The sequence below is a fragment of the Elephantulus edwardii genome, unplaced genomic scaffold, assembly GCF_000299155.1.
Source record: "Elephantulus edwardii isolate Elephantulus edwardi_28Jun2011 unplaced genomic scaffold, EleEdw1.0 scaffold00030, whole genome shotgun sequence".
Classification (NCBI taxonomy): domain Eukaryota; kingdom Metazoa; phylum Chordata; class Mammalia; order Macroscelidea; family Macroscelididae; genus Elephantulus; species Elephantulus edwardii.
This window is the reverse complement of record NW_006399780.1, coordinates 997,176-1,023,079: the sequence shown is the minus strand read 5'-3', so window position 1 is coordinate 1,023,079 and position 25,904 is coordinate 997,176. Positions and strand designations below refer to the sequence as shown.

Sequence of the window (25,904 nt, the reverse complement as noted above, 5' to 3'; positions counted from 1 at the left end):
TTTTGAGAAAGCGCCACACCGCCTTCCACAATGGTTGCACCATATTTTATTACTTTTGTGTGAGTGTACCGTCAAATCAGATCTGACTTACAGGAGGAGATTGTCCCTCCTTTCCCGGCAGAGCATCTGGTGGATTAGAACCGTGCGCCTCTGGGCTTGTAATTGCAGATCCTTACCACTAGGCCACCAGAGCTCCCCCTATTTTATTTCTCTTATTCTCAAGGTTTGAATATGTTCTTCAGGTCTTTGAGCTTAAGAAATGCTGAGCAAGTTCGGTCCTTTTCATTTCCTGACTCCACTTCTTTGAACATTTCATTGTAATTATTTTACTTTGTCTTCCCATTCTGCCTTTTGAAATCTTCTGTTCAGCTCTTTAATATCTTGAATTCTTTCCTCCGCTTTGGCTTCTTGGTGCTCTAATACAATATTCAGAGCCTCTTTTGACATCCGTTTTGGTCTTTTCTTCCTCCTCTGTCTTTGTAATGACCTTTTGCACTCTTCCTGGATGATACTCTTGATATCCTCCCACAGCGTATCTAGTCTCTGCTCATTGGTGTCAACCCAGTTCCTGAGATGGTTTTGAAATTCAGGTGGGATAGACTCAAGGTCATATTCTGGTTCCCGTGGATTCAATTCAATTTTCCTTAGCTTCAGCTTGGAATTGCTTATGAGTAGTTGGTGGTCTGTTCCACAATGAGCACCTGGCCTAGTTTACACAGCTGATACTAAGCTTCTCCAGCAGTTCTTTCCACAGATGTAATCAATCTGAGCAATGGTGTCTCTCTAGAGATTAAGATGCGCCTGATACAGGCCAGGGTCTTTGCAAACCCTTGCTATGCATCAGAGAGGTGGACAATGACTAGAGAGGATAACAGGAGAATTGATGCCTTTGAGCTGTGGTGTTGGAGAAGAGTACTGAATATACTATGAACTGCTAAGAAAATGAACAGATTCACCCTAGAGAGGGTTAATCTAGGTTCCTCCTTGGAGGCAAGGATTCTGAAGTTTTGTCTTACATACTTTGGACATGTTGCAAGGAGGCACCAGTCCTTGGAGAAAGACATCATGCTTGGGAGGGTGGAGAGACAGCACAGGAGAGGAAGACCCTCTATGAGGTGGATTGATTCAGTGACTGGGATAATGGGGGGTAGGTGTGTCAGAGACAGTGAGATTGGCACAGGACAGAGTAGAGTTTAGGGCTGCTGTACATAGGGTTGCTAAGAGTTGCAAGCGACTCAATGGCACAAAACAACAACAAATGACAGAGTAAGGATGGCAGATGAAAAATCAATGCCTTTGAGCTGTGGTGCTGGAGAAGATTGATGAATATCCCATGGACTGCCAAAAGAACTGGTATGTCTTGGAGGAAGTGCAGCCAAAGTGCATCTTGGAAGCATGGATGACAAAGTTTCATCGTCCATGCTTTGAGCATGTTGTTAGAAGGGACTATTTCTCAGAAAGGAAGATCATCATTGGAAAGGCAGAAGGTCAACAAAGGAGAGGAAGACTCTCATTGATACAGAATGACACAGTGACTACAGCAATGGGCTCAACTCTGTCAGAGATGACGAGGATGGCACAAGATCAGACATGGTTCAGATCTTTTGTTCCAAGAGTCGAGAGTCGCTATGCGGCGGTACTCAACTCAATGGAACCGAACATCATCCTTCATCTCACTAGAGCCTCTCACAACTGACACCTGCTGAGAGAAAAGCACACAATATGGAAAGGTGAGAGTGACAGAGAAAACAGAAGCAAGCATAGTTGAAGATTACACAGCTTCCAATGATCTGAATACTAATGGTTCCTCTAGTATATTGGGCAATTTTGTGGTGGGGGAGGTACCACAGGAGAATAAGAAACAAAGTTAAACAAGGCTATTCAGTTTCCTTCTAGGTACATAAAGACACAGTCCACAAATAGGAGAGATTCATCATACAAAGATTACTTTGTAAAAAGTAAGATTCTTTTTTTAAGCTAGACAACTCATTATCATGCCAGAACTTCATAATTTTACTTTCCAAATATGCTTATATGTGCCTTTCTCACTTTTATTTTTCCAAGCTTCCTGTGAGCAAACCTAAGCGTTATTTCATTAAATCCCTTTCATATTCTATGCCTTAATAAGCTCTGCACAAGGAAAGTACTATGCTCCTAAGTGGAAAGGGAGAAACTGCAGCAGAATATGATATTGCTTCAATTCTTTAAAAAGAAATGTTCATGTGTCTTTTAGTGTATAAAAGTTGTTTCCTAATACTGTGTCTTTAAATGGATGAAAATTCAATGTATGCTGTGAATTTGTTGGTTTGAAACATTGAAAATTTTTCATTAGACAATGTTTACATACCTCACCTGAAGAACCTTTGAGAGTGTATATATATGAAATTTAAAAATATATTAAGTTGCTTTAAAACAATATGTACAGCTATAAAAGTTGGGATTATTTTAACTTTTAATATGTACCAAGTCTCTTAAATATTGAAATCTTGTGGACTTTTTTGTGCTTCTGTGTTTTACTTTCCTGTTAGACCACATAGGAAGCCGTGTTACTGTTATTGGTAAAGGTCCCCTCACTGAAATCCAGCTGTGGAAGGGTTTCCTTTGTTTGAGATTTTCTTGTTTGATTTTGAGGGATGGGGGACAGAGCTAGAGGATGTGTCAGAGGGAGTTCTCTAACATCGACATCTAGTCCATGAGCTTTTTCAAGGCGCTTATTTTATTGCAGCGTATTAAATTTCTTTGATATTAAAAAAAAAAAAGTTGTTTCCTAGGAATAAGGAAAAAACAGGAAGAAGAGACGAAATTAGCATGCTTCTCTTAACTCCCTCCTTTACAGCTGTATGCCACTGAGTCATTTCTAACCCACAGCAACTCCATGGTTCTGAACCGAACTGCTCCTCTTATGGTGTCCTAGATCTTCATACATACCCGTGATGGGTTTGAACCACAGACCTTTTCGCTAGAAGCCAAATACTGTAGCTCTGCACCATAAGGCCTTTTTCCCCTTTTCCCAGGTACAATCTTTAACATTCACTCACAATACTCAAAGATAGTATTTCTTTTTTTTTTTTTTTTTTAATTTTGTGTACGTGTACCGTCAAATCAGATCTGACTGGTACAGGAGGATATTGCGCCTCCTTCTCCGGCAGAGCGTCTGGTGGATTCGAACCGTGTTCCTCTGGGATTGCAGTTCAGTTTCTTGCCACTAGGCCACCAGAGCTCCCCAAAGATAGTATTTCTATAATTAAAAGATACTGGTTGAATTAATCACATATGAACTGACATGACTCCAAGGTATTTGAGTTTCATGTCACAAATCCAGAAGCAAAAAATTAAATAGTATTACCTGAATGGGAGGTGACTAGAGTTATATATTCTTACCTGAAACAGATTCTAAAACAAATAAATCAAGACAACAGTAAAAAGATACTATTTGGAATTAGAGAAATAAATACAAAAAGAACAGTTAAAAGCTAAAGGTTTGCTCCTTAATAAGGAGAAGCAATTCAGGGGGGCAGGAAGAATAGGATCCACCCTTTCTTCTAAACATCAGTTTAAACTTAATTTAAAGCTACATGTCCTAACTGTTGTTGCTGTTATGTGCCATCAAGTCGTTTGCAACTCATAGCAACCCTATGTACAAGAGCCCTAAAAGCCGTTCTATCCGTGGCAATCTCGCATTCATTCCCACCACTCCACTCCCAGAATCGATCCATCTCATTGAGGGTCTTCCTCTTCTGTGCTGTACCTCCACTCTCCCAAACATGATGTTCCTCTCCAAGGACCAGCCTCCTTGCAACATGCCCAAAATATGTCAGATGAAGCTTCAGAATCCTTGACTCCAGGGAACATTCTGGCTTCACCCTCTCCAGAACAAACCTGTTTGTTCTCCTAGCAATCCATGGTATTTTCAACACTCTTCTCCAGCACCACAACTCAAAGGCATCAATTCTCTTTCTATCATTCCTATTCACTGTCCAATTCTCTGATGCATAGCACGTTAACTGCAAAGACTATAGTCTGGACCAGGTGTACCTTAGTCTCCAGCCTGACGTCGTTGGACTTCAGTACTCTTGAGAGGTCCCTCACAGCTGACTTTCCCAATGCAATTCATCTCCTGATTTCCTGGCTGCTGTTAGCAAGAGTGTTGACTGTGGAGCCAAGTAAACTAAAACTGTTAACTATCTCAATCTCTTCACACCATCCAAACTGATGCTGCCAAATGGCCCAGTGGTGAGAATCTTTGTGAGAACCAGTCCGAGTGCTGATGGTGGGACAGACTACCAACTACTCATATGCAAACTCAAGCTGAAGTTGAGGAAAATTAAGTCACATCCACGGGAACCAAAATTTGACCTTAAGTCTGTCCCACTCGAATTTCAAAACCATCTCAGGAATAGGTTTGAGGCCTTGAGCACCAATTAGCGTAGACCAAATGAGCTCTGGGAGGATATCAAGAAAACTGTCCATGAAGAATGCAAAAGATCATTACAAAGGCTAAAGAAGTAGAAAAGACCAAGATGGATGTCAGATGAGACTCTGAGTATTGCATCAGAGCGCTGAGAAGCCAAAGCTAAAGGAAGAAATCAGGAAATCAAAGAGCTGAATAGAAAATTTCTAAAGGGAGTTCGGGACGACAAAGCAAGATACTATAATGAAATGTACAGAGAGCAGGAGTCAGAAAATCAAAAGGGCCGGACTAGCTCAGCATTTCTTAAGCTGAAGGAGTTGAAAAACAAATTCAAGCCATGGGCGGCAATACTTTAAGATAGTTTGGGTAGAATGTTGAATGATCCAGGAAGTATCAAAAGAAGATAGAAGGAGTACACAGAGTCACTGTATCAGAAGGAATTGGCTGACACAGACCCTCTCATGAAATAACATATGAACATGTCTTAATAAAAAGAAAAAATTTAAAATACAATCTGAAATCTTCTTGCCCTTGGCTTCCTCTAAGCTTATACATACTCCATTAATTACATTTTTGCCAAACTTGAAACTACATAGTCCCAAAATCTACTTTCAAAGAGTACTTCTTTGTAATTTCTCATTAGGAACATAACTATTCTGACATTTACTAAATGTCATTGATATACCTGATGTGAGAAAAGTAGCACTTACTCAGGTACATTCACCTGCCAGCAAAGACGTAAAATACAAAATAAAGTGCTAATATGGCTAGGATATTTTAAGATTAAAATACCTTCACTTTCATTCCCAAATCAGGTCGTCTTTCTAACTTTATAGTAAAACATTCTATCATCCTTCTAGCTATTAAGGCACAGTCACCTTGGATTCCTTAAATTTGTTCATCTATTTACTGTCACCATCTTGTGAGAACCATGAATGTAGGAAAATTGGATATTGTTAAGAAAGAAATGGAATGCATAAATATTGACATACTAGGCATTGCTGAGATGGCATGGACTGGCAAGGGGCATTTTGAGTCAGATGATCATATATTACTCCGGAGATGAAAAGGTGAGAAAAAATGGGGTTGCTTTCATAGTTAAAAAAGTAACTTCTAGATCCATCTTGAAGTACAACATTGTGAGTGACAGGATAATATCCATATGCTTACAAGGAAGTCCAGTGAATACCACTATCATTCAGATATATGAACCAACAAGAAGAGCCAAAGAAGGAATAGATGATTTTTACCAACTTTTACAGTCGGAGATCGATCAAACATGCAATCAAGATGCTTTGATAATAATGGGTGATTGGAATGCAAAAGTTGGGAACAGAGAAGAAGAATCAGTAGTTGGAAAACATGGACTAGATGACAGAAATGAAGCTGGAGATAGAATGACTGAATTTTGCACAACCAATGACTTATTTATTGCAAATATATTTTATAAGAAACATAAACGCAGGTTATACACATAGATTTTACCAGATAGTATGCATAAGAATCAGACTGATTAAATCTGTGGAAAGAACCGCTGGAGAAGCTCGAAATCGGCTGTGAAAACTAGATCAGGAGTTGACTGTGGAACAGACCACCAACTACTCATATGCAAGTTCAAGCTGAAGCTGAGGAACCGAATCCATGGAACCAAAATATAACTTTGAGTTTATCCCACCTGAATTTCAGAACCATCTCAAGAATAGTTTTGAGGCCTTGAACACTAATGAGCGAAGACCAAATGAGTTGTGGGAGGATGTCAAAGGTATCATCCAGGAAGAGTGCCAACAGTCATTACAAAGACAGAAGAGAAAAAAAAAAAGACCAAAATGGATGTCAGAAGAAACTCTGGATATTGCACTGGAGCGCAAAGAAGCCAAAGTACAGGGAAGAATTCAAGATACTAAAGAGCAGAACAGAAGATTTCAAAAAGCAACATGGGATGACAAAGCAAAATATTACAATGAAATGTGCAAGAAGCTGGAGTCAGAAAATCAAAAGGGCCAAACTCGTTGAGCATTTCTTAAGCTCAAGGAACTGAAGAACAAATTCAAACCTCGAGTTGCTATAATCAAGGATGCTTTAGGAAGAATATTAAATGATCCAGGAAGTATTAAAAGAAGATGGAAAGAATATACTGAGTCACTGTATTGAAAGGAATTGGCAGACATAGAAGAATTCATGAAATAACATATAAGCAAGAGCCTATGGTGATGCAGGAAGAAGTTCAAGCTCCTTTGAAGGAAATAGCAAAAATAAGGCCCCAGGAATAGATGGTATACCAACTGATGTATTTCAGCTAATGGATGCTGCCCTGGGATGTGCTCGCCAAGTTGTGCCAAGAAATCTGGAGAACAACTACTTGGCCAACTGACTGGAAGAGATCTGTATTTGTTCCCATTCCAAAGAAGTGTGTGGAAACTACAGAACAGTATCATTGATTTCACATGCAAGCAAGATTCTGCTGAAGATTATCCAAAATCGACTGGAACAGCACATCAGTAGAGAACTACCAGAAGTCCAGGCTGGGTTTAGAAGGGGTCATGGTACTAGGGATATTGTAGCTGATGTTACATGAATCTTAGCTGAAAGCAGGGAATACCAGAAAAATGTCTGTGTTTCATTGATTATGCAAAGGCACTTGACTGTGTGGATCATAACAAACTGTGGCTGACTCTGAGAAGAATGGGAATCCCTGAACACTTGATCGTGCTAATGAGAAACCTATACTTGGACCAAGAGGCAGTCGTCAGAACAGAGCAAGGAACACTGGTATAGTTCAAAATTAGTAAGGTTGTGCACCAGGGATGCGTCCTATCTCTATACCTTTTCAACCTCTATGCAGAGCAGATTATCCAAGAGGCTGGGCTCTATGAGGAGAAGTGTGGCATCAAGATTGGTAGAAGATTTATCAACAATCTGTGTTATGCAGATGACACAACCCTGCTTGCTGAAACTGACAAAGACCTGAAGCGCTTGCTCCAGAAGGTCAAGGACTGCAGCCTTCAATGTGGGTTGAGGCTCAATATCAAGAAGACAAAGATTCTCTGGACCAATTGGCAGCATCGGGATGGATGGTGAAGAGGTTGAGATCATTAACAACTTTAGTCTGCTTGGCTCCACAGTCAACACTCTTGGCAACAGCAGCCAGGAAATACTGTGATAGGAAAGTCTGCTATTAGGGACCTCTCCAGGGTACTGAAGAGCAATGGTGTCATTCTGGAGACTAAGGTGCATCTGATACAGGCCAGGGTCTTTGCAATCACTTGTTATGCATCAGAGAGTTGGACAATGACTAGGGAGGATAGAAGAAGAATTAATGCCTTTGAGCTGTGGTGCTGGAGAAGAGTATTCAATGTATCATGGACTGCTAAGAAAACAAATAGACTCTTCCTGGAGAGGGTTAAACCAGGATGCTCCTTGGAGGCAAGGATTCTGGGGCTCCGTCTGACATACTCTGAACATGTTATAAGGAAGGACAGGTCCTTGGACAGGGACATCATGCTTGGGAGGGTGGAGAGATAGCACAGGAAGGGAAGACCCTCTATGAGGTGGATTGATTCAGTGACTGGGGTAATCGGGATGGGTGTATTGGCAGCAATTCGATTGGCACAGGATAGAGCAGGGTTTAGGGCTGTTGTACATAGGGTTGCTATGAGTCGCAAGCGACTCCACGACACATAACAACAACAACAGACTACTACAGGAAAAACAAAACACGGCCAATTCCTAACATTCAAAGTCCTTAATTTTCAACTTTCTGTTATGATTTTTCTTGTTGCTGTTGTTAGGTGCCATTGAGTCGAGTATAACTCACGGCCACCCTATGAACAAAAGATCTGAACCCTGTTCTATCCTGTGCCATCCTCACATTTCCTGACACACAACAGCCCACTGTTGCAGTCACCATGTCAATCCACCTGGTTGAAAGTCTTCTCTTCAATGCCAACCCTTCACCCTTCCCAGAGTCCTGTGCATCCAGAACAGCCCCTCCTAGCACCATGGCCAAAGTATATGAGGCTAAGATTCAAGATTCTTGCCTCCTACGAGCATTCTGGCTGCACCTTCTCCAAGATATATCTTTTTCTTCTCTTGGCAGTCCATGAACGTTCAATACTCATATCCAACACCACAGCTCAAAGACATCAATTCTTCTGTCATTTTAATTCATTGCCCAGCTCTCAGAAGCTAGCAAGTGATCAGAAAGACTACTGCCTGCTAAGACTCACCTTAGTCCTCAAACTGACACTATCAATAATTTGGAGAAGTCCTTAACTACAGATTTTGCCAGTGCAATGCATCTCCTTATTTCCTTGACTGATGGTACTATGGGTGTTAATTGTGGAGCCAAGCAAGATGAAGCTGTGACAGTTTCAATCTCCTCTCCATCCATCATGATATTCTTGACATTGAGATGCATTCCATACCATAGGCTGCATTCTCTGATCTTCTGCAACAAGTGCTTCAAGTCTTCCTCACTTTCAGCAAGCAAGGTTGTGTTAGCTGCATAATGTAAGTTATTAATGAGTCACCCTCCAATCCTGATGCTGCACTCTTCAGAGTCCAGCTTGTTGGATAAATTGCTCAGCACACAGACTGAATAAATACAGAGAGAATACAACTCTGCTGCAATCCATTCTCAATTTTACACCATGCAGGGTTCCCCTGCTCTGTGCACACAACAGTTTCCTGGTCCAGGTACAGATCTTCCACATGAGCACAATTAAGTGCGCTGGGACATCCATTCCTCTCAATGTCAGCCACAACTTGCTATGATCCACACAGTCAAATGCATTTGCAAAGCCAATAAAGCACAAATAGACATTCTTCTGGTATTCCTTACTTTCAGCCAGGATCCATCTGACATCAGCAATGATATTCCTGGTGCCATGGCCTCTTCTAAATCCTGCTTGAACCTCTGGCAGTTCCCTATCTATGTACTATTCTGGTCATTTTAAAATGATCTTCAGCAGTACTTTGATGCATGTGATCTTTCTGCTTGCATGTGCTATTAATATTGTCCAATAGTTTCCACATTTAGTTGGGAAAAGGAACAAATATGGACTTCTTCCAATCAGGCGGCCAGACAATTGTCCTCCAAATTTCCTGGCATAGACTGGTGAGCACATCCAAGGCTGCATCTGTTAACTGAAAACAAGTGGTATCCCATCAATTCCTGGGCCTTATTTTTTGCCAACTCCTTCAATTCAGCTTCCACTCTTCCTTCATTACCATTGGCTCCTGTTGATATGATACTTTCTGAAATTTTTCAGTGTCAATCAGTTCTCTTTGGTACTGTGATTCTGTATATTCCCTCTATCTTCTTTTCATGCTTTCTGAGTCATTCAATATTGCCCATAGCATCTTTCAACATTGCAATACGAGACATCAATTTGTTTTTCAGTTCTCTCAACTTGAGATAATGCAGAGCCAAGTTCTTCCCTTTTTTTATGCTACAATCCCAGCTCTCTACACATTCCATTAAAATACTGTGCTTTGTCCTGAGCTGCACTCAGAATCTTTTGTTCAGCTTTCACTTCAAGATGGTTTCATTCCGTTCTGGCTTCTCGATGCTCCAGTACAATTTTTAGAGATGAGTTTCCTACTTCTCTCTAAAAACTATTTTCATTATTCCATTTCCATACAATTTTTTTTTCATTTAGCCTACTTTATTTTACCCTCTAATATTTCCTTCACTGTACAAGTCCATGAGGATTTCCGTTTTAAATTCTTACAGTATTTTGTTCTGACCCCTATGAAGAACATATTTTTGTTTTTTATTTGTGTGATTATTATATCTTACAATCTCTAACTAGAGTTCACATTTCTTAAAGAGATAGCATTCTCATTGGTCAAAATATCCTGAAGTAGATCACTACATCATCTTCCTAAGCTAATGTATAACAAAATGACAAACTGCTGGCAGGATTGGGGCTATTCATCATACTTTGTCACTCTATATACTGAGCAAATAATAATAAAAAAATGTACTATATAAAGAAGAATGTGCATTAGGATTACAGGAAGAATCATTAAAAACCTGTGATATGCAAATGATAAATGTGTGTAACTAACTTGTGTGATGGTTAGGGTTGTGAGTTGACTTGGTTGACCATGAATGGATTCTAGTTCTTTGGACTTCAGTCAGCGGTCTGTTGTACTGCCTGCAGACCTTGGATTTGTCAGCCTTGGAAACCAGCAAGCTATCATCTGACCTGCTGATCTTGGCTTTGTCGTCCTCTGCAGCTGCATAAATCAGAAGTCTGAAGTGTGACCTGTGAACCTGAAACTTGCTAGTCTCTTACAATCAAGTGAGAAAGTTGCTTGAGGCAACTATGTCTCTCTCTCTCTCTCTCTCTCTCTCTCTCTCTATATATATATATATATATATATATATAGACACAAACATAGATTATGTACAAAGCTCCATTGCTTTTACTTCTCCAGAAATTCCTAAAACACTAGCACACTGGGGAAAACAAAGTTTTTATAAATTGCTAACTACACATCTGTCTGAATCTAGGACAAAAAATAACAACTTCATCTCTAGGGAAAGGACTATAAAGATTTTCTTCTGTTTTTCCATTACCTTGTTAACAAGTTGTTTTGGTTTTTTGGATTTCTTTTTTTCATGTAAAAAGGAAAAAGAGATTCACTAGAAAGTTCCATCAGCTGGACCTTTCTTCTTGGAAAGAAAATGTGGAGGAGGCCTCACTCACAAGTTCTGAACACATCTGCACATAGTGGTCCCGTGTTTTAACTATTTTAATACTATTTTTAGATATGTTTTGGACAAAATCTAAACAATAACTTTAGGCAAAGATCTTGAAGGAAACTAAAGGTTAAGCAAAAAGCCTAACAAAAAGTAAAACTCCAACCTTTCAGAAATATCAGAAACATAAGTTTCTTTTAAGACAAATGTAAAGCAGTTTCTTTTCTAGTACTTCAACCGAAACTCATTAAATTCTATTATTCCAATTGATTGCAATGGTGAAAATGTATATCTGAATGCTTCAATAACCTCCTAACTTTAAAGAGGAAAAAATTAAATCTATCATAAATACAAGAGAAAATGAACCAATGTTATTTTCACAAAACGTCATAATATGTTCACTTGTGAGTAGCATTCTACTTGTACAGAGATCTTGAAGCATTTCTGAACAGAGCTACGTCAGAGATTACTTGCATCCAGACTGAAAGACAGCCATGCATACTTTCTAAGCTTTCTACTTTTATTTCCTATTCTTGGAGCTTTTCTTTCACAATCTCCTTAAAAAGTTCAACACAGGAAATCCTGAGAACTTCACATTTATTTTAGTATGTGCCCAGAATTATGAGACATTTTAGACTGAGATTTTAAAAGTCAATAATATTTCTCTATGAGAAGTCTCCAATCTTTCTAAGAGAACATATTAAACAGCTAACTACAAGGTGATGAAGGCAACAAGAATGGAAAGGCATATCTCATACATTGCTATTGTCAAAATAAAATTATTTATTTACCCACCAAAAATGGGTCTCTATAGTTGACAGAACAGCACATCTGGGAATTCATCTTACAGATATTCAAGGATGGTAATTTTGTATAAAAATGTTAATCACATGGCTCACATAGCAATAGAATTATTATAGTACCTTAGCCACAAAGTAGAAACTATTACTCTATAGCAGTTGTAACAGCATCTTCCTACTTTTTCACTATTACTCTCATTTCCCCTTCATCTATCTTATCCTTTCCTGCCTTCTCAGCTTTTTACCTGGAGTAAATACTGCCCTTTTGATCATGTAGAACTGACTAAACAGTGAGTGATAGGGACCCTCCATGCTGTTTCTGAAGTTATAAATCTTTAACAGGAGGAGAATACCTATCTTTCTCCCACAGAGCAATTGTTGTGTGCTAAGTACTGCAGAATTGAAACCAACTCATAGCTGACCCTCCTGCAGGTTTTCAGAGGCAGTTAATCACACAGGAGATTGTCCAGCCTTCTCCTGAGGAGCAGCTGGTAGTCAAAACTGAGTGCTCTCATAACTGCAACACAGCTTCTTGCCACTAGGTCACCAGAGTTCAGCTGAGTAAACTTTTGGTTAGCAGCCCAGTACTGTATACACTGTACCACCAGGGTGATATATATACGCCTAGATATGTGTGTGTGTGTGTGTGTGTGTGTGTGTGTGTGTTGTGTGTGTATTTACATACACACAACACACACACATATTTAAGTATAAACATATTTGTGGGGGAAAAATAGAAAGTCCTAGTGATTCGATGGTTGAGAACTAACAGAGTTGTAGCCTAGAAACTCCATGGGGCAGAGTACTACGGTTACTAGAAGTCAAAGTCAATGTGATAGCATATGACACATTACTAGTAACATATATATTAATAAACATACATACACAAGTATTGTGGGGTAAAGAATCTATTTTTATGCTAAGTAAATTATTCTTTGGCTCCAGAGAAATGATAATTAGAGTAACTTTGACTAGAAAGTGCTAGGACTTTCAGACCACTCCCAAGAATGTGTACTGGCCAAACTGAACAGCAATCACCCCAGAGGTGATCATTTCTCCTATTATGCAGGCCTGGCTCATAAAGTCCTCACTCACAGAGGCTCCAGGAGCTTCCTGGTTGGCAAGAATGTTGCCCTCAAGAGACCAGCTTGTCTCTTGGGATGTGGAAACTCCAAGATCTCACCTTATGTGCTGCTTTCTTTGTATCCTTTTGGGGCTGCGGTAAATCTGTGAAATCTTAAATTCTCTGTAAGAGTCTATGAGTCATTCCAGCAAACTATTAAACCCAAAGGGGCAACAGAAGGCATCAGGTGAGAAAGTTAAGAGTGTTATGTGAAATCTTGAGCTTGTAGCCAAGCATTTTGAAGGGTTAGTGGGAAATCAACCTTAAATTTGTGACCAGCAGTGCAGAAGTTGGGGTGCCGTACAGACTTCTAAAAATCTTGGAGGTGGCATCTGTTTCTTTAGCAATCTGCAGGAGAGTGTCCTTTTTTAACTTGGGCACTCTGAGCCAGCTTTCAGTGGCCACAGTCAAAAAAGAGTATCTGATGCTAATGGCAGCAAGGACGAGTATGTGGGAAAATAAAGACTGAATCAATCAATCTTCACCTTTTGGGAATTGGATTTATACTGGTCCTTAGCAAGCAAGTGGTAATGAACTGGTGATCTACAACTTATCACATATACTAATGTCAATACCATCTATCCCTATATCATAGCATTACATAGACTTTCATTTTCTTCTTGTATTTCTCCAGTTCCTGAACTTTATATAACGAATATTGATTACTTGATAAAGACATCAAAAAATATAGTGTCAACTGGCTAAAATTAAAGAAGTAATGATGACAAAACACCTCAACGATGTTGCTTTCCACTAATTCTTTACACTCGGTTTTCTTATTCTCTCATTTAATAGAAAGTGAAACAGAGAGAAAAACTTTCCTAAGGTCATACAGCTAACAAGTAACAAAGCCATGATACAAACCCTAGCTGTCATTGTCCTAGCCTGCATTGTCCTTCAGGCTGATCCTGGATATTCAGGTGCAGCAACAACTGAGAGGTGAGTACTAATCTTGAAAGTTTAAAGCAGATTTTGCTTAAGATCTAAACTGTAATTGAGTATACTAACCATGCAGCAAACACATCACAAGACGTTTTTTGCTACTCAGTGATAATACAAACAATATGTGAGAAGTAATATAAACTTGTTTTTTTCAAATGTTTTACCTAAGAATTTTTGATTAATGTTGACAAAAGACTGCTAACAAAATAATGATTCTGAACTGTAAGCCATAAGTTTGTTAAATTGATAAGCAAAACATCAAAACTGGCAAATATTAAAATCCAACAAAAACAAATCCCCCACTGATTTCAACTTAGTAAAATATTACTACTTAAAACTCTTTAAAAGGTCATCAAAATAGTATTAAATTATAAAATATAATTGTCGGCGAGCTCTGGTGGCCTAGTGGCAAGAAGCTGCACTGCAATCCCAGAGGTGCGCAGTTCGAATCCACCAGATGCTCTGCTGGAGAAGGAGGAACAATCTCCTCCAGTAGCAGTCAGATCTGGCGGTAAACACACACAAAAAAATAATAATAGTTTTTTAAAAAGTTACAATATAATTGTAATGAACTTTCCCTATGTAATTGTACCCATTCTAAGCTATCTACAGTCAAAGACATTGTTGTTATATGCCACAGAGTCACTTGCCACTCATAGTTTCCCTATGTACAGCAACTCTGAACCTTGCTCTATACTGAGCCAACCTTATCATCTCTGACATAACTAACCCATGACCACAGTCACTGACTCAATCCATCTCATAGAGGGTCTTCCTCTCTTGCACTGTCCCTCCACCCTCCCAAGCATGATGCCCTTCTCCAAGGACTGATTCCTCCTTGCAACAGGCCCAAAGTAAATCAGAGAGAGCTTCAGAATCCTTGCCTCCAAGGAGTAGCCTGGTTTTACCCTCTCTAGGGTGAACCTGCTTGTTTTCCTAGCAGTCCACGGTATATTCAATACTCTTCTTCAACACTACAGCTCAAAGGCATCAATTCACTATCATCCCTAGTCATGGTCCAGCTTTCTCTTTTTTTTTTTTTTGGAAAAAAAAAGTTGCCAAATTTTATTTAGGTTGTAATAGTTACAGACAGTGTTATCAGCCCTGCCCTACTCCATCCTATACATCCCCGTGAGCTTCGGGAGAAGCTCCCTCCAGTCTCATTTCTTGTCCTCTTCCTTCTTGTCCTTTCTGCCTTCCTTGGATGCCTGGGAGGCCAGGGAACCCATGGCATTTCGAATGGCCTCATTGTTGGGATCCACACCAGGAAGGTTCTACAAGACACTCTGAAGGAACTCGGGGTCTTGCATCACATCATAATCATCTTCCTCCTTGGCTGGCTCAGATGTATCCATGGCTGAGCTGGCATCAATGTCACCTGATTCTGCCTGGCCAAATTCTGCTCCCTGGAGGGACATCTGCATGGCATATGCAATCTGCTCTTCCTCAGTCATACTGCTTAGGTCTGGGAGTCCAGCACGACCAAACTCTTGCTGGCTGATGGTCATCTTCAGCAGGGCATCATCTGAATCTGCAGTCCCAGGACTTGAGATTCCACCTCTTTCACCTTCAGTCCCAGTTGCAGCAATCCCAGCTTCAGCAGCAGAGGCTGCAGCTGCCCGTCATGCTTCTTCCTCCTGCCGCTGCCGCTGCTCTTCCATGGAAACACGAAGAGCGAGGGCTAGCTCAGGATCGGCACTGGGATCCACTCTCCAAACTCAAAGTCACTGGCACCAAGACCAAGCATGGCTCCACCTTCCCCAGCCAGAATTGGAGAACTGTTGAGGGCATCAGCCAGGCTGGGCCCAGGAGGCACTGTCACCAGGTGAGAACCGGTTCCATCTTTGCCATTCAGTGTGTTTACAAAGGCTGTTAGTTTTTCTGTGTTCACTTCCTCTTCCCCAAAATTGATAATGTCAACATTTACTTTCTCCTTCTTAAGGCGTTTGGCCAATTTCACCAGATCCTTCTCATTGTCTTCCACAGGGCTTCCCACAAAGGCAATGATGCGTATCTTGTGATTCTTGCCCTGCAGGTGCTTCAGAGCCAAATGGTCCAGCTTTCTGATGCATAGCAAGTAACTGTGAAGGCTATTATGTCCTAGATCAGACACACCTTAGTCTCCAGACTGACAACACTGCTCTTTAGTACTCTGGAAAGGTCCCTAACAGCAGATTTTCCCAATGCAATTCATCTTTTGATTTCCTGACTGCTGGTACAAACAGTGTAGATTGTGGAGCCCAGCAAACTGAAGCTGTTAACAATTTCAATCTCTTCACCATCCATCAGGATGCTGCCAATTGGCCCAGTGGTGAAAATCTTTGTTTTCTTAATATTGACTTTGAATCCATATTGAAGACTGCAGTCCTTGACCTTCTTTCTACAGCAAGTTCTTCAAGTCTTCCTCAGTTTCAGCAAGCAAGGTTATGTCATCTGCATAATGCAGGTTGTTGATGAGTCTTCCTCCAATCTTGATGCCACATTCCTCCTCATACAGCCCAGCCATCAAGATCTTCTGTTCCACATATAGAATGAAAAGGTATGGAAATAGGACCCATTCCTGGCATACACCCTTCCCGATTTTTGAACCATGCAGTGTTTCCTTGCTCTGTGCTGACAACTGCGGCCTGGTCCAGTATAGGTTCCACATAAGCACAATCAAGTGTTCTGAGATTCCAATTCTTCTCAGATTCGGCCACAATTTGTTGTGATCCAAACAGTAAATTGCCTTTGCACTGTCAATGAAATACAGATAGATATTCCTCTGGTGCTCTCTGCTTTCAGCCAAGATCCATCTGACATTAGCTATACCACAGCCTCTTCTAAACCCAGCCTGTATATCAGCAGTTCTCTGTTGATGTGCTGTTCCAGTCGGTTTTGGATAATTTTCAGCAGAATCTTGCTTGTGTGTGATATTAATGTTAGTTCAATAATTTTCATACTCTGTCAAGTATATAAAGTAATTGGCAATTTTTAACTATTTATGGAAGGTACAGAATGTTGAAAATAATGTGCTCAGTAGTTCAATTCCAAAACCTGAAATCACCTGCCTTTTAAGGAAGAGCCAGTAAGTAAAAAAAGAGCTTAAAAAAGCACCTAACTGAAGCCTAAAGATCTAGACCTTGATATCAGATCACTTATTACCAGCTTTATTAGAGGCTGTATCATCCTAGTGTGTTGGTCTTTTAATTTCAAGAATGAAGAGTCCCACGATCTCCATTACCTGCTTTATTTACAATGTCTGGAGAAAGAACTTAAGCATCAGTTTGGGTTTTTTTTAAAAGCTCCAAAAGTGGTTCTCAAGGGTAGTTATTATTGGGAACTAACATGCTAGCCTGAGTTTCCTTATCTGTAAAGTAAGGGTGGTGATTACTCGTAACACTATTTGATAAGACTATAAGTAGATTCATGAAAGCCCATTAGAAAATTTTATATAATCATAAGAGACCAAATGGTAACTCTGAACAGTTACAAAAAATGAGAATGCTTTCCTCAGGCACATAATTTATAACAAGTTCAGTCCTTACTATTCCATTGCAGACTGTTGGTACATGCCAATAAATCAGTTACGACACATAGTGAACCTCTGAACTATGGCTCTGAAACGACAGCCCTAGCCTATACCATTCTCATCATATCTCTCATATACTTTAGCTCATTGTTACAGTTACTGTGTCAATTCACCTTGTTGACAGTCTTCCTCTTTCTCTGAACCTCTCTACCTTTCAAGAACAATGCCATTCTCCAAGGTCTGACTTCATCTAACATCTTGCCCAAAGTATGTGAGAGGAGTTTCACCATCTTTGCTTTCAAGGAGCACCCTGGTTTTACTTTCTGCAGGACAGATCTGTTTGTTCTCTTGGCAGTCCATGGGATAAACAGTACTCTTCTCTAACACCAACTCAAGAGCATCGAATCTTCTGTCATCCTTAGTCACAGATCAACTTTCAGATGCATAGCAAGCAACTGAGAAGACCATGGCTTAGATAAGTCTTTAAAATGATATTGTTGCTCCTGAGTCCTCTGGAGAGGTCCCTGATGGCAGATTTTCCCAATGCAACTCCTGATTTGTTGACTGCTGCATTCTAAAAATAGCCCTATCTACAGATGTAATCAACTGAGAATAAAAAATCTTCCGGAAAAAAATTTTCAGAATGTTCCAAAGAGCAAAATTTGAAATTGCCACATGCCAAGTACAATGCTGCATCTCCACAAGCGTTGTGTAAGCAATTCTGCTAAAGCCTCCCACCTTGTCATGGATCCTCAGTCTCTCTCTAGCACTGGTTGGCTGAGCATTTATTTGTCAGTCTTCCTTTTCCTTAGTTAGCTCACCATTTATGTTGCATTCGTCTTTTGTTTCTGTGAAAAAAAAAACCGGTTTCTAAAAAGCAATTAAGCAATCAAAGCAATCTCTTAAGAGGGAGCATAAAACCCGATTTCCATAACATTTACACTGTAATATATATTATAAATTAATGGAAAGATAATTTAAAGTATGGGGGAATATCCATAAGTGATACACAAATACTGTGTCATTTTATATAAGGGATTTGAGCATCTGTTGCTTTTGTTTTCAGTGGGGGTCCTGGAAGCAATTCCCTACATATACTAAGGGATGACTTATCTTAGTCTCAAGAGTAAGGCACACCAAACCAGTACTATTTTTATGCATAAATTTAACTTTTTAAAAGAAGTACTATATTCAATGATCTAAATACATATTAAGGAGCCTTGATGATGCAACAGTTAAGCAGTAGCTAGTTAATAAAAAAGTTGGCAAAGTCAAACCCACTTAGTAGCTCCTAAGGAGTAAAGTCCTGACAATCTGCTTGCATAGATCCAGACCAAAAATGCAGATATATTCTGTCACATGGGGTTGTGATGAGTTGAAATTGATTCAAGAGCACCTAAAGTTAACAGACCTATGGTAAAAGTGAGGAGGACAAGACTTTGTCTTGCTTACTGTGGACATGCCATGAGAGATCAGGCACTGGAGAAGGACATCTTGCTGGGTAAATAAGGTCGGCAAAGGGAGAGGAAACCCTCAGAGACATGGACTGGCACAGTGGCTATGACAATGAACTTACATATAGTAACAACTGTGAGCATTAAGTGCAAGACCAGTCAAAATTTCATGTCGTTATACATAGGGTCACTAAGTGAGTCACAATCAACTTAATGACACTTACCTACAACAAACAGGCATACAAGTTTCTAAGCAGGTTCGAGTTTCCTAAGATCCTAATTTACATCATTAGGAAACAGAAGAGAGAAAAACTAAATTCTTATCAAATGTCATACTAGCCAACAAAACAAGAAAAAATCAAATAAAATGCACAGTGGGTAGTACAAAAAGTATAAATAATAAACTGACAAGTCATTTAATTTGTATAGGCTGATTTCCTCTTCAAACATTTTTTCCTTAAATACTATACAAATTTTCAAAGTTTAACAATAATTGTAAATAGCATATTCCTTTTAATTACTTTTTAAAATGCCTTTCAAGACCACAACAACTCAAGGAAGATAACGTTATGATTTTATGCAATTAACAAAGGTATATATGCAACAAAATACAATGACACAGGAGACTGCCACTGGATCAGTAGAACAACTCTCTGCAGACTATACTATGAGAGCTCCCTAGATAGAGAGACCTCGATTGAAATAACTCATCTAGCAACTACTATGCTCCTTGAAAAAATTTCTTAAATGTAAAATCATGGGAGAAGGATGGGCAATCTCTTCCAGTGAGATTAAATGCCTCAATCTCAAAGCACAAGGTTCGAGGCCACCAGCTGAGCCCCAGGAGAAGGATGGGCATCTCCTCCCGTGCAATTAACTGCCTCTGAAAACCTGTCAGAGGGTCAGCTACGGATCAGTTCTGACTCTATGGTACACAACAACAAACATAAAATGGCAGTAAATAAAAAAAAAAATTCATATACCAAGTAATTTGTTACAACAATTCTGTTTGAACTAAATAAAAACAAAAAGATGAGAGAACCCTGACATTTACAACAAAAGGAAAAAAGCAAACCAAGTATTTAAATAACAGATTTATAATTTCAAGATATTTCTTTGTAAGCACTCAACTTTCAGAATTTCGTGGAAATAAAATCTGTAACAGAACACATTTCAAAAAATGTAAGAAATTCTTCCTTCCCTCACTCCCTGATTATTTTATTCTAAAGACACTGTAAAAGTGCTAGTGTGACTCACATCAACGACTAACTTTCTCAGGGCACAGGATTATTTCTTCACACAATAACTTAAAAACAATCTGGTCATACCCAATAGAGTTCTTTTCTCAGGATAACTTTCTAAAAATCATGACTAACACAGTTCATGAGGGTTTGGGTCTGTTTACTGTATCTTACTTTGATTCTCTCTAGGAAACTAGGGGTTTTAAGTGCAATTTTAGACTAAATGTCAAAGAATGTTAACAAAATATGTCTCTATTTTAAACTGCAAGAAGAGAGATTTATTCTTGTTAAGTAAATAGTTCTCTTTAGAGGTAAGAATGACAAGATTTTTGTCTCACATACTTTGGACATATTTTCATGAGAAACCATTCCCTGATGGAGGATATCACCTTTTGGTAAAGTAGAATTAAAACAACAAAAAAAGACCCTGAACCAAATATTACATAATGGCTGCAATAATGGGGTCAAACCACAACTGTGATGATCATATAGGACTGCATAGCATTTAGTTCTATCATACAAAAGGCCACTATGCCATAAGAATCAACTCAAAAGCACCAAACAAGGTAAAAATTTCAACAGCAACTTCTGGAAAACCAAAGATCAGAAGTATTTTTAACACCAAATTTCTTTCTCTTTTTTTAAAAACCCAAGCAGCTATTTTTTTTTAAAATCTCTTTAAAAAGTATTACACTAAAATAATTAGATTATACTCTTAATGTGAAAAGTACTTTCACAATCAAATGAGTTTGTCTTTGCATAACAAATGGCTTAAAGAGGGGAAGAAAATCTCAATAAATACAAAGTAAAACTTGTTACCAAGTATATTACCACAGTCTAACAAAAAAGTTGTATTGTTGTTAAATCAGAGTTAGTAAAAAAGGTTAAAAAAAAAATTACACACAATGTGTTTTTCCCTTCTCTTAAAGAGAGCTTTCATCTTTGGAAGGAATCCTAGCAGAACAATGGTTAAACATTCTGCTATTAACCAACCTAAAAGTCAGTGGTTTAAACCCACCAGTCCCTCTCTAAATGAAATGACCTGGCAATCTTCTTCTATGAAGATTACAGCCGAGGAAACCTTTTGGGGTAGTTCTACTCTGACCACTCTGGTCTCTAGGTTAGAATCAATTCAATGGCATGGGACAACATAGCCTTTAGAAGAGATTCGGTTGGTAGTTTGAGACTAGAGGATTCTCAGAAGAAAAGCCTGGCATTCTGCTTCTGAAATGTCACAGGACTTGAAAGCCCTAAGGAACACAGTTCTACCCATGTATATTACACACCCTATGTTACGAGGTTGCCATTAGTCAGAATTAACATAACAGCAAGTGGTACTGATTTTGGAATTCCATTAAACACTTTCAGTTAGCTAGGATTTCCTCATTAACACCAAATATTCCCCAAAATATAATATCTGAGAAGTTACAATCATTAACAAACACAATGCTACTTGAATTCTATCAATTCTTATAACTCTAATTTCAATTAAAAGTGGAGCTTTACATACAACCTTTCACAAACCTTGGAGGACTCCTACCTAGATATTTTTGCCCCAAGAAATCTAAAGTAAGAGACTATCCCCTCAGGAAGGAAAAACCTTCCTACATTTTGGTCCTATTACCTTACAGTTTCAGGGAAATGATGCCCTCTTGGCTTGGTGTTGTTACTTGTCTCAATTCTGAGCAAACAACACTGAAGCTTGGACAGGTCCATCTCAGTCACTCATTGTCATCAAGTCGGAAGTGATTCCAAGGTGACTCTCCACTAGGTTACAGAGGGTGTCAGTCTCACTGAAGAAATTACCAACTTTACTCCCTCAAACTACCCACCCTCCCTCAAAGTCTACGGGGGATTCGAACCACCATAAAAGTGCAGCCTTTGAGTTAGCAGCACAACTCCCTATGGACTGTCAGCCAAGAGTGTTAAAGTAGCAAGTTAAAAAAAAAAAAAAAGGCAGAAATTAAACATAGGTTTGACTGCCATAACAACAACCTACAATTCCCAAAGAAAAGAAAAGCTACATTTCTAACATAGAGTTCATTCTATGAAAAATCAGACTTCGTAAAATAAGAAGGGAGAAAAATCTGGAGAACCGGCACTAAAACACTGCAAACACACAAAACTGTATGAAACACTGAAAAGACCGCCTACCAAGTATACCCCCGAGAATCAGCTATTTAATAAATCCTAGGCTGAGATTAATATCAATCCCTTTAACCAAAACATTAAATATTAGAGATCCAGTAATATCAATTTTTTTTTTTTTTGCCTGAGGGAAAAAGAGAAAGAAGTGATGATGGGAGGAGTTTGGGGTCCATTTTCTCTCTGCTCCACTTTTCAACTGCTGATTCTCAGTGACCCAGACCTGGATGTGGGTCCTAAGAGAATCCCTAAAATAGGATTAAAGATGAAGCAGGTGCAAAAAAAAAAATTAAATAAAATAAAATAATAATAATAATTCAGTCCTCACTTCTAACAAAGAGAATGGTTGCTAACAATGTCATTTACAGCATCACACAAACTATTAGAGGCAATTTTCCCTTCAAGAGCTTAGGTAGAGTTTGGGGATTCCTACATTGACTCTATCCTAGGACATGGTGCGCACACCCAGGTGGGTGGTCCCGGGCAGGTCACCCCCCCACCCTGGCCTCTTCCGAGGCATTCCCTGGCCAGTGATGTCCAGCTCCAGATCTCCCAAACCCGAGGAGGCCAGGGCGGGACCCGTGCCAGAGGGAGAAGGCAGGAGGCCTGCCCAGATCTGGCCATCCATCCATGTCCCTGGTCCCGGGTCCCCGCCCGCCGTCGGCTCCGCCCCCGGGCCTCAGAGAAGGACCACAGCGCACCCCTGTGTGCGGACCTACAACCTGCGGCGCCCCTCTAGACGACTGGGGCCACTGCTGCCCGCGCCCCCCACTGTGCAAGCCCCCCGCTCCGCGGCCGCGCCCGCAGGCCGAGCTCACCTCCAGGCGCAGGGAGGCCCCGCAGCCTCGCAGGAACTCGCGGATGTTGCTGAGACACTCGCTCTCGTTCCGGGGCTCTGGGTAGACCTGCAACAGAGAGTAGAAGCGCTGAGGGTGGTACGACAGGGGCATGGAGGCCGCGGACATGCACTGAGCACGGGCCCCAGGCGGCGGACCCCACTGGCAGCCGCGCTTGCAGTTCCCTGCGGCCCGGCTTGATCCTAGCCACCCCGTCTCCAGAGTGCTTGGGCTTAGCTTTTTGCTCACCCTTTTCCCTTCCTCTCCGGCTACACCAATCCACCCCTTCCCACACCAGGAAGTAGACCTGGCACCGGAAGTGACGCACCCGGGCAGCGCCCCCGCCCCACTCCCCGCACTCAGCCTTTTCCTTCAGTGCGGGCTTCTCTTTTGACACCGCTCAGCTCCTTCCGAGGGTGCAGCGCGTCCCGACCGCCTCAAAGAGGCCTGGGAAAACTCAGTCTGTTCGGCTTGACCCGCCCTGAAGGGGCTGCGAGGGTCCCAGAGTTTCTTCTGTTCATCCTAGCCCCGATTTGGGGACAGCGGGCTGTCCTAATCCTCCCTTCACCTCATTGCCCCAAAGTAAAAACAGATTTACAGCTGACCCTCCAGCAGGTTTTCCACGGCTGTGAATCACACTAAAGGTGATTGTCCATTTCGCTCCCGCAGAACAACTAGTGGAGTCAAATGGCCTGTCTCTGGATGGAGAGCGCAACTCCTTTACCCACTAGGCCATCTAATGCTGTGATTTAAAGTAATTACCATAAATTTTGCATGTTGTGATTAAAATAGGGAGTTCTGGTAGCCTAATGGTAAACTGTGCCACAACCAAAAGGAAAGGGTTCGAATCCGCCAGCTGCTCCACGGGAAAAGCAAGAGCAATGTCCTTCTGTGTAATTAATAGCCTCTGAAAAGCCATCTGGAGTGTCAACTATAGAGTCCCAACTTGAGGGCACACACAATGAAAAAAGTGCAAATTACTTTTCTCAAGTCAAGCCTGCATTCTTCCTGAATAATTGACCAAAATAAATCACAACTAAAAAGTGGCTCAGTCAACTGGGGAGAAATTTTGGTTTATGGAGCCTCCTCTCCCAACAGAAGAAGGTAGAGAGGATGGCATGTTGTAGACTGCCAACAGCATTAAAAGTCTTCCCAAATCAAACTGTAAGGGCTAGACCTAGCAAAAACCTAAGGAAAACAGGACCTCCTCAAATCATGGAAAACAATCTAGAGGAAAAACTTGAGACAAGTACTAATTTTTAATCTAAAGAATATTTTAACTGGTTAATAAAATGAACCTTTGAAACTGCATATGAAGACACTTAAGGGTTGGCACTTAGATTCAGGCATCATTTGTAATACCAGCTTTTGAGAACATTCAAGGCTTTTCTGTCCTGCCTCTAGGGGGAAATCATGATATTCCATTAGGGCGCTCTGAAGAATATACTGCAGTTTCATTTCTAAATGTTCCGTTCTTTTAAAACTACAAATCAAAACCAGGTGTCGAGACCCAAGGAGGATCCAAATGGGGCATTACTTTTTTTCTACAGTTGAAAGAGTCTTAGGAGAAAGTGCTGACATGATTCCTTACAAACTGAACAGTTCTTTCTCAATGTAACAGCAAAGCCAAAGCTGCCTCCTAGTCCAATTGCTTTATGCACTTTTTTGGCACATCTCCTCAATAAACTAAGGTTCTTAAAAATTATGTACTATGTAAATAATATGTTGTTGTTGTATACCATCTATTAGCAACCGACTCAGGGCTGACCCTCCAGAAAATTTTCAAAGGCAGTTAGTTAAAGCGTAGAAGGAGACTGCTCATCCTTCTTCTGTGGAACAGCTGGCGCATGCCTTTGAGATTGCAGGGCCACTTCTTGTCACTAGGCCCACCAGAGGCAGTATATCTCACCAGAATTCATTGCCCAACTTTCTCCCAGCAGAGCACCTAGTGGATTCAAACCAGGCATTGGCAGCTCAATTCCTTACTACTAAACTACCAAAGCACCACAAAATATGTAGTTAACAGCAAAACTGTTCCTTTACTATTTATATAGTTGCAAAGAATGTTATTCTGATTGTATAGTAATGGCATTTTAAAACCATGTTAAAAAAATTTGCATTCTTTTAAAAAAATTCTGCCCTTCCAAAGACGATGACTAGCAGCATTCTAAATAGTCCAAAGTCTAATACTGTCCTGATTATCCTCTAATACAGCTCTAACATAAATAGACTGTTCTGAAACCCTGGTAATAGAATTGTTTGCCTTTGTACCAGAAAGGTTGGGAAAACACCAAATCCTCTTTATTAAGGAGTCCAAGTTGACTTTGAGGGGATTGTGCTATGAGCTCCTCAGTTCTTCTGAGGACAACCAGAACAAATTCATGCCAGCAGAGCCTAGTGGTTCCATATGTGATAAAAGTATTCTTCACCAGATCACGCATGAGTTCTTTATTGAGCAGCAAATAACTGTGCAAGTGTGAAGGCACAGACTCAGAAAGCCAAATTTTTGAAAGTAAAGCTTCTTAGAATAATTTTTTAAAAATCAAAAGAGAAAAAATATGTGTGTATGTGTCTGTGTGTAGCTCCAAAGGACTCTTAAATACCCCAGGAATTTGATACTCATCATCTACATAAAAAAATCTATTCTTCATAAGTCATAATTTTATGACTTGCCTCTTTTAACTTGTCTATATTCCACTTCCGGCAGTTCTCTGCTGATGTGCTGTTCTAAT

At 40.2% G+C, this 25,904-nt stretch overlaps 1 protein-coding gene across 5 annotated transcripts in view; it reads right to left on the bottom strand.

Moving 5' to 3' along the window:
- The window catches only part of ARHGEF7 (Rho guanine nucleotide exchange factor (GEF) 7), a 277,811-nt gene that overhangs the window by 184,881 nt on the left and 67,026 nt on the right, over positions 1-25,904 (bottom strand). For 2 of the 5 annotated variants that reach the window (XM_006883798.1, XM_006883800.1), the window contains exon 2: positions 23,155-23,241. The exons of 1 other annotated variant lie outside the window; for it this stretch is intronic. In XM_006883798.1, coding sequence (XP_006883860.1) covers positions 23,155-23,241 — 87 coding nt within the window. Of the gene's footprint in view, positions 1-23,154; positions 23,242-25,904 lie in introns of those variants that run through there. 2 more of the 5 variants (XM_006883799.1, XM_006883802.1) reach the window with 2 other exon arrangements.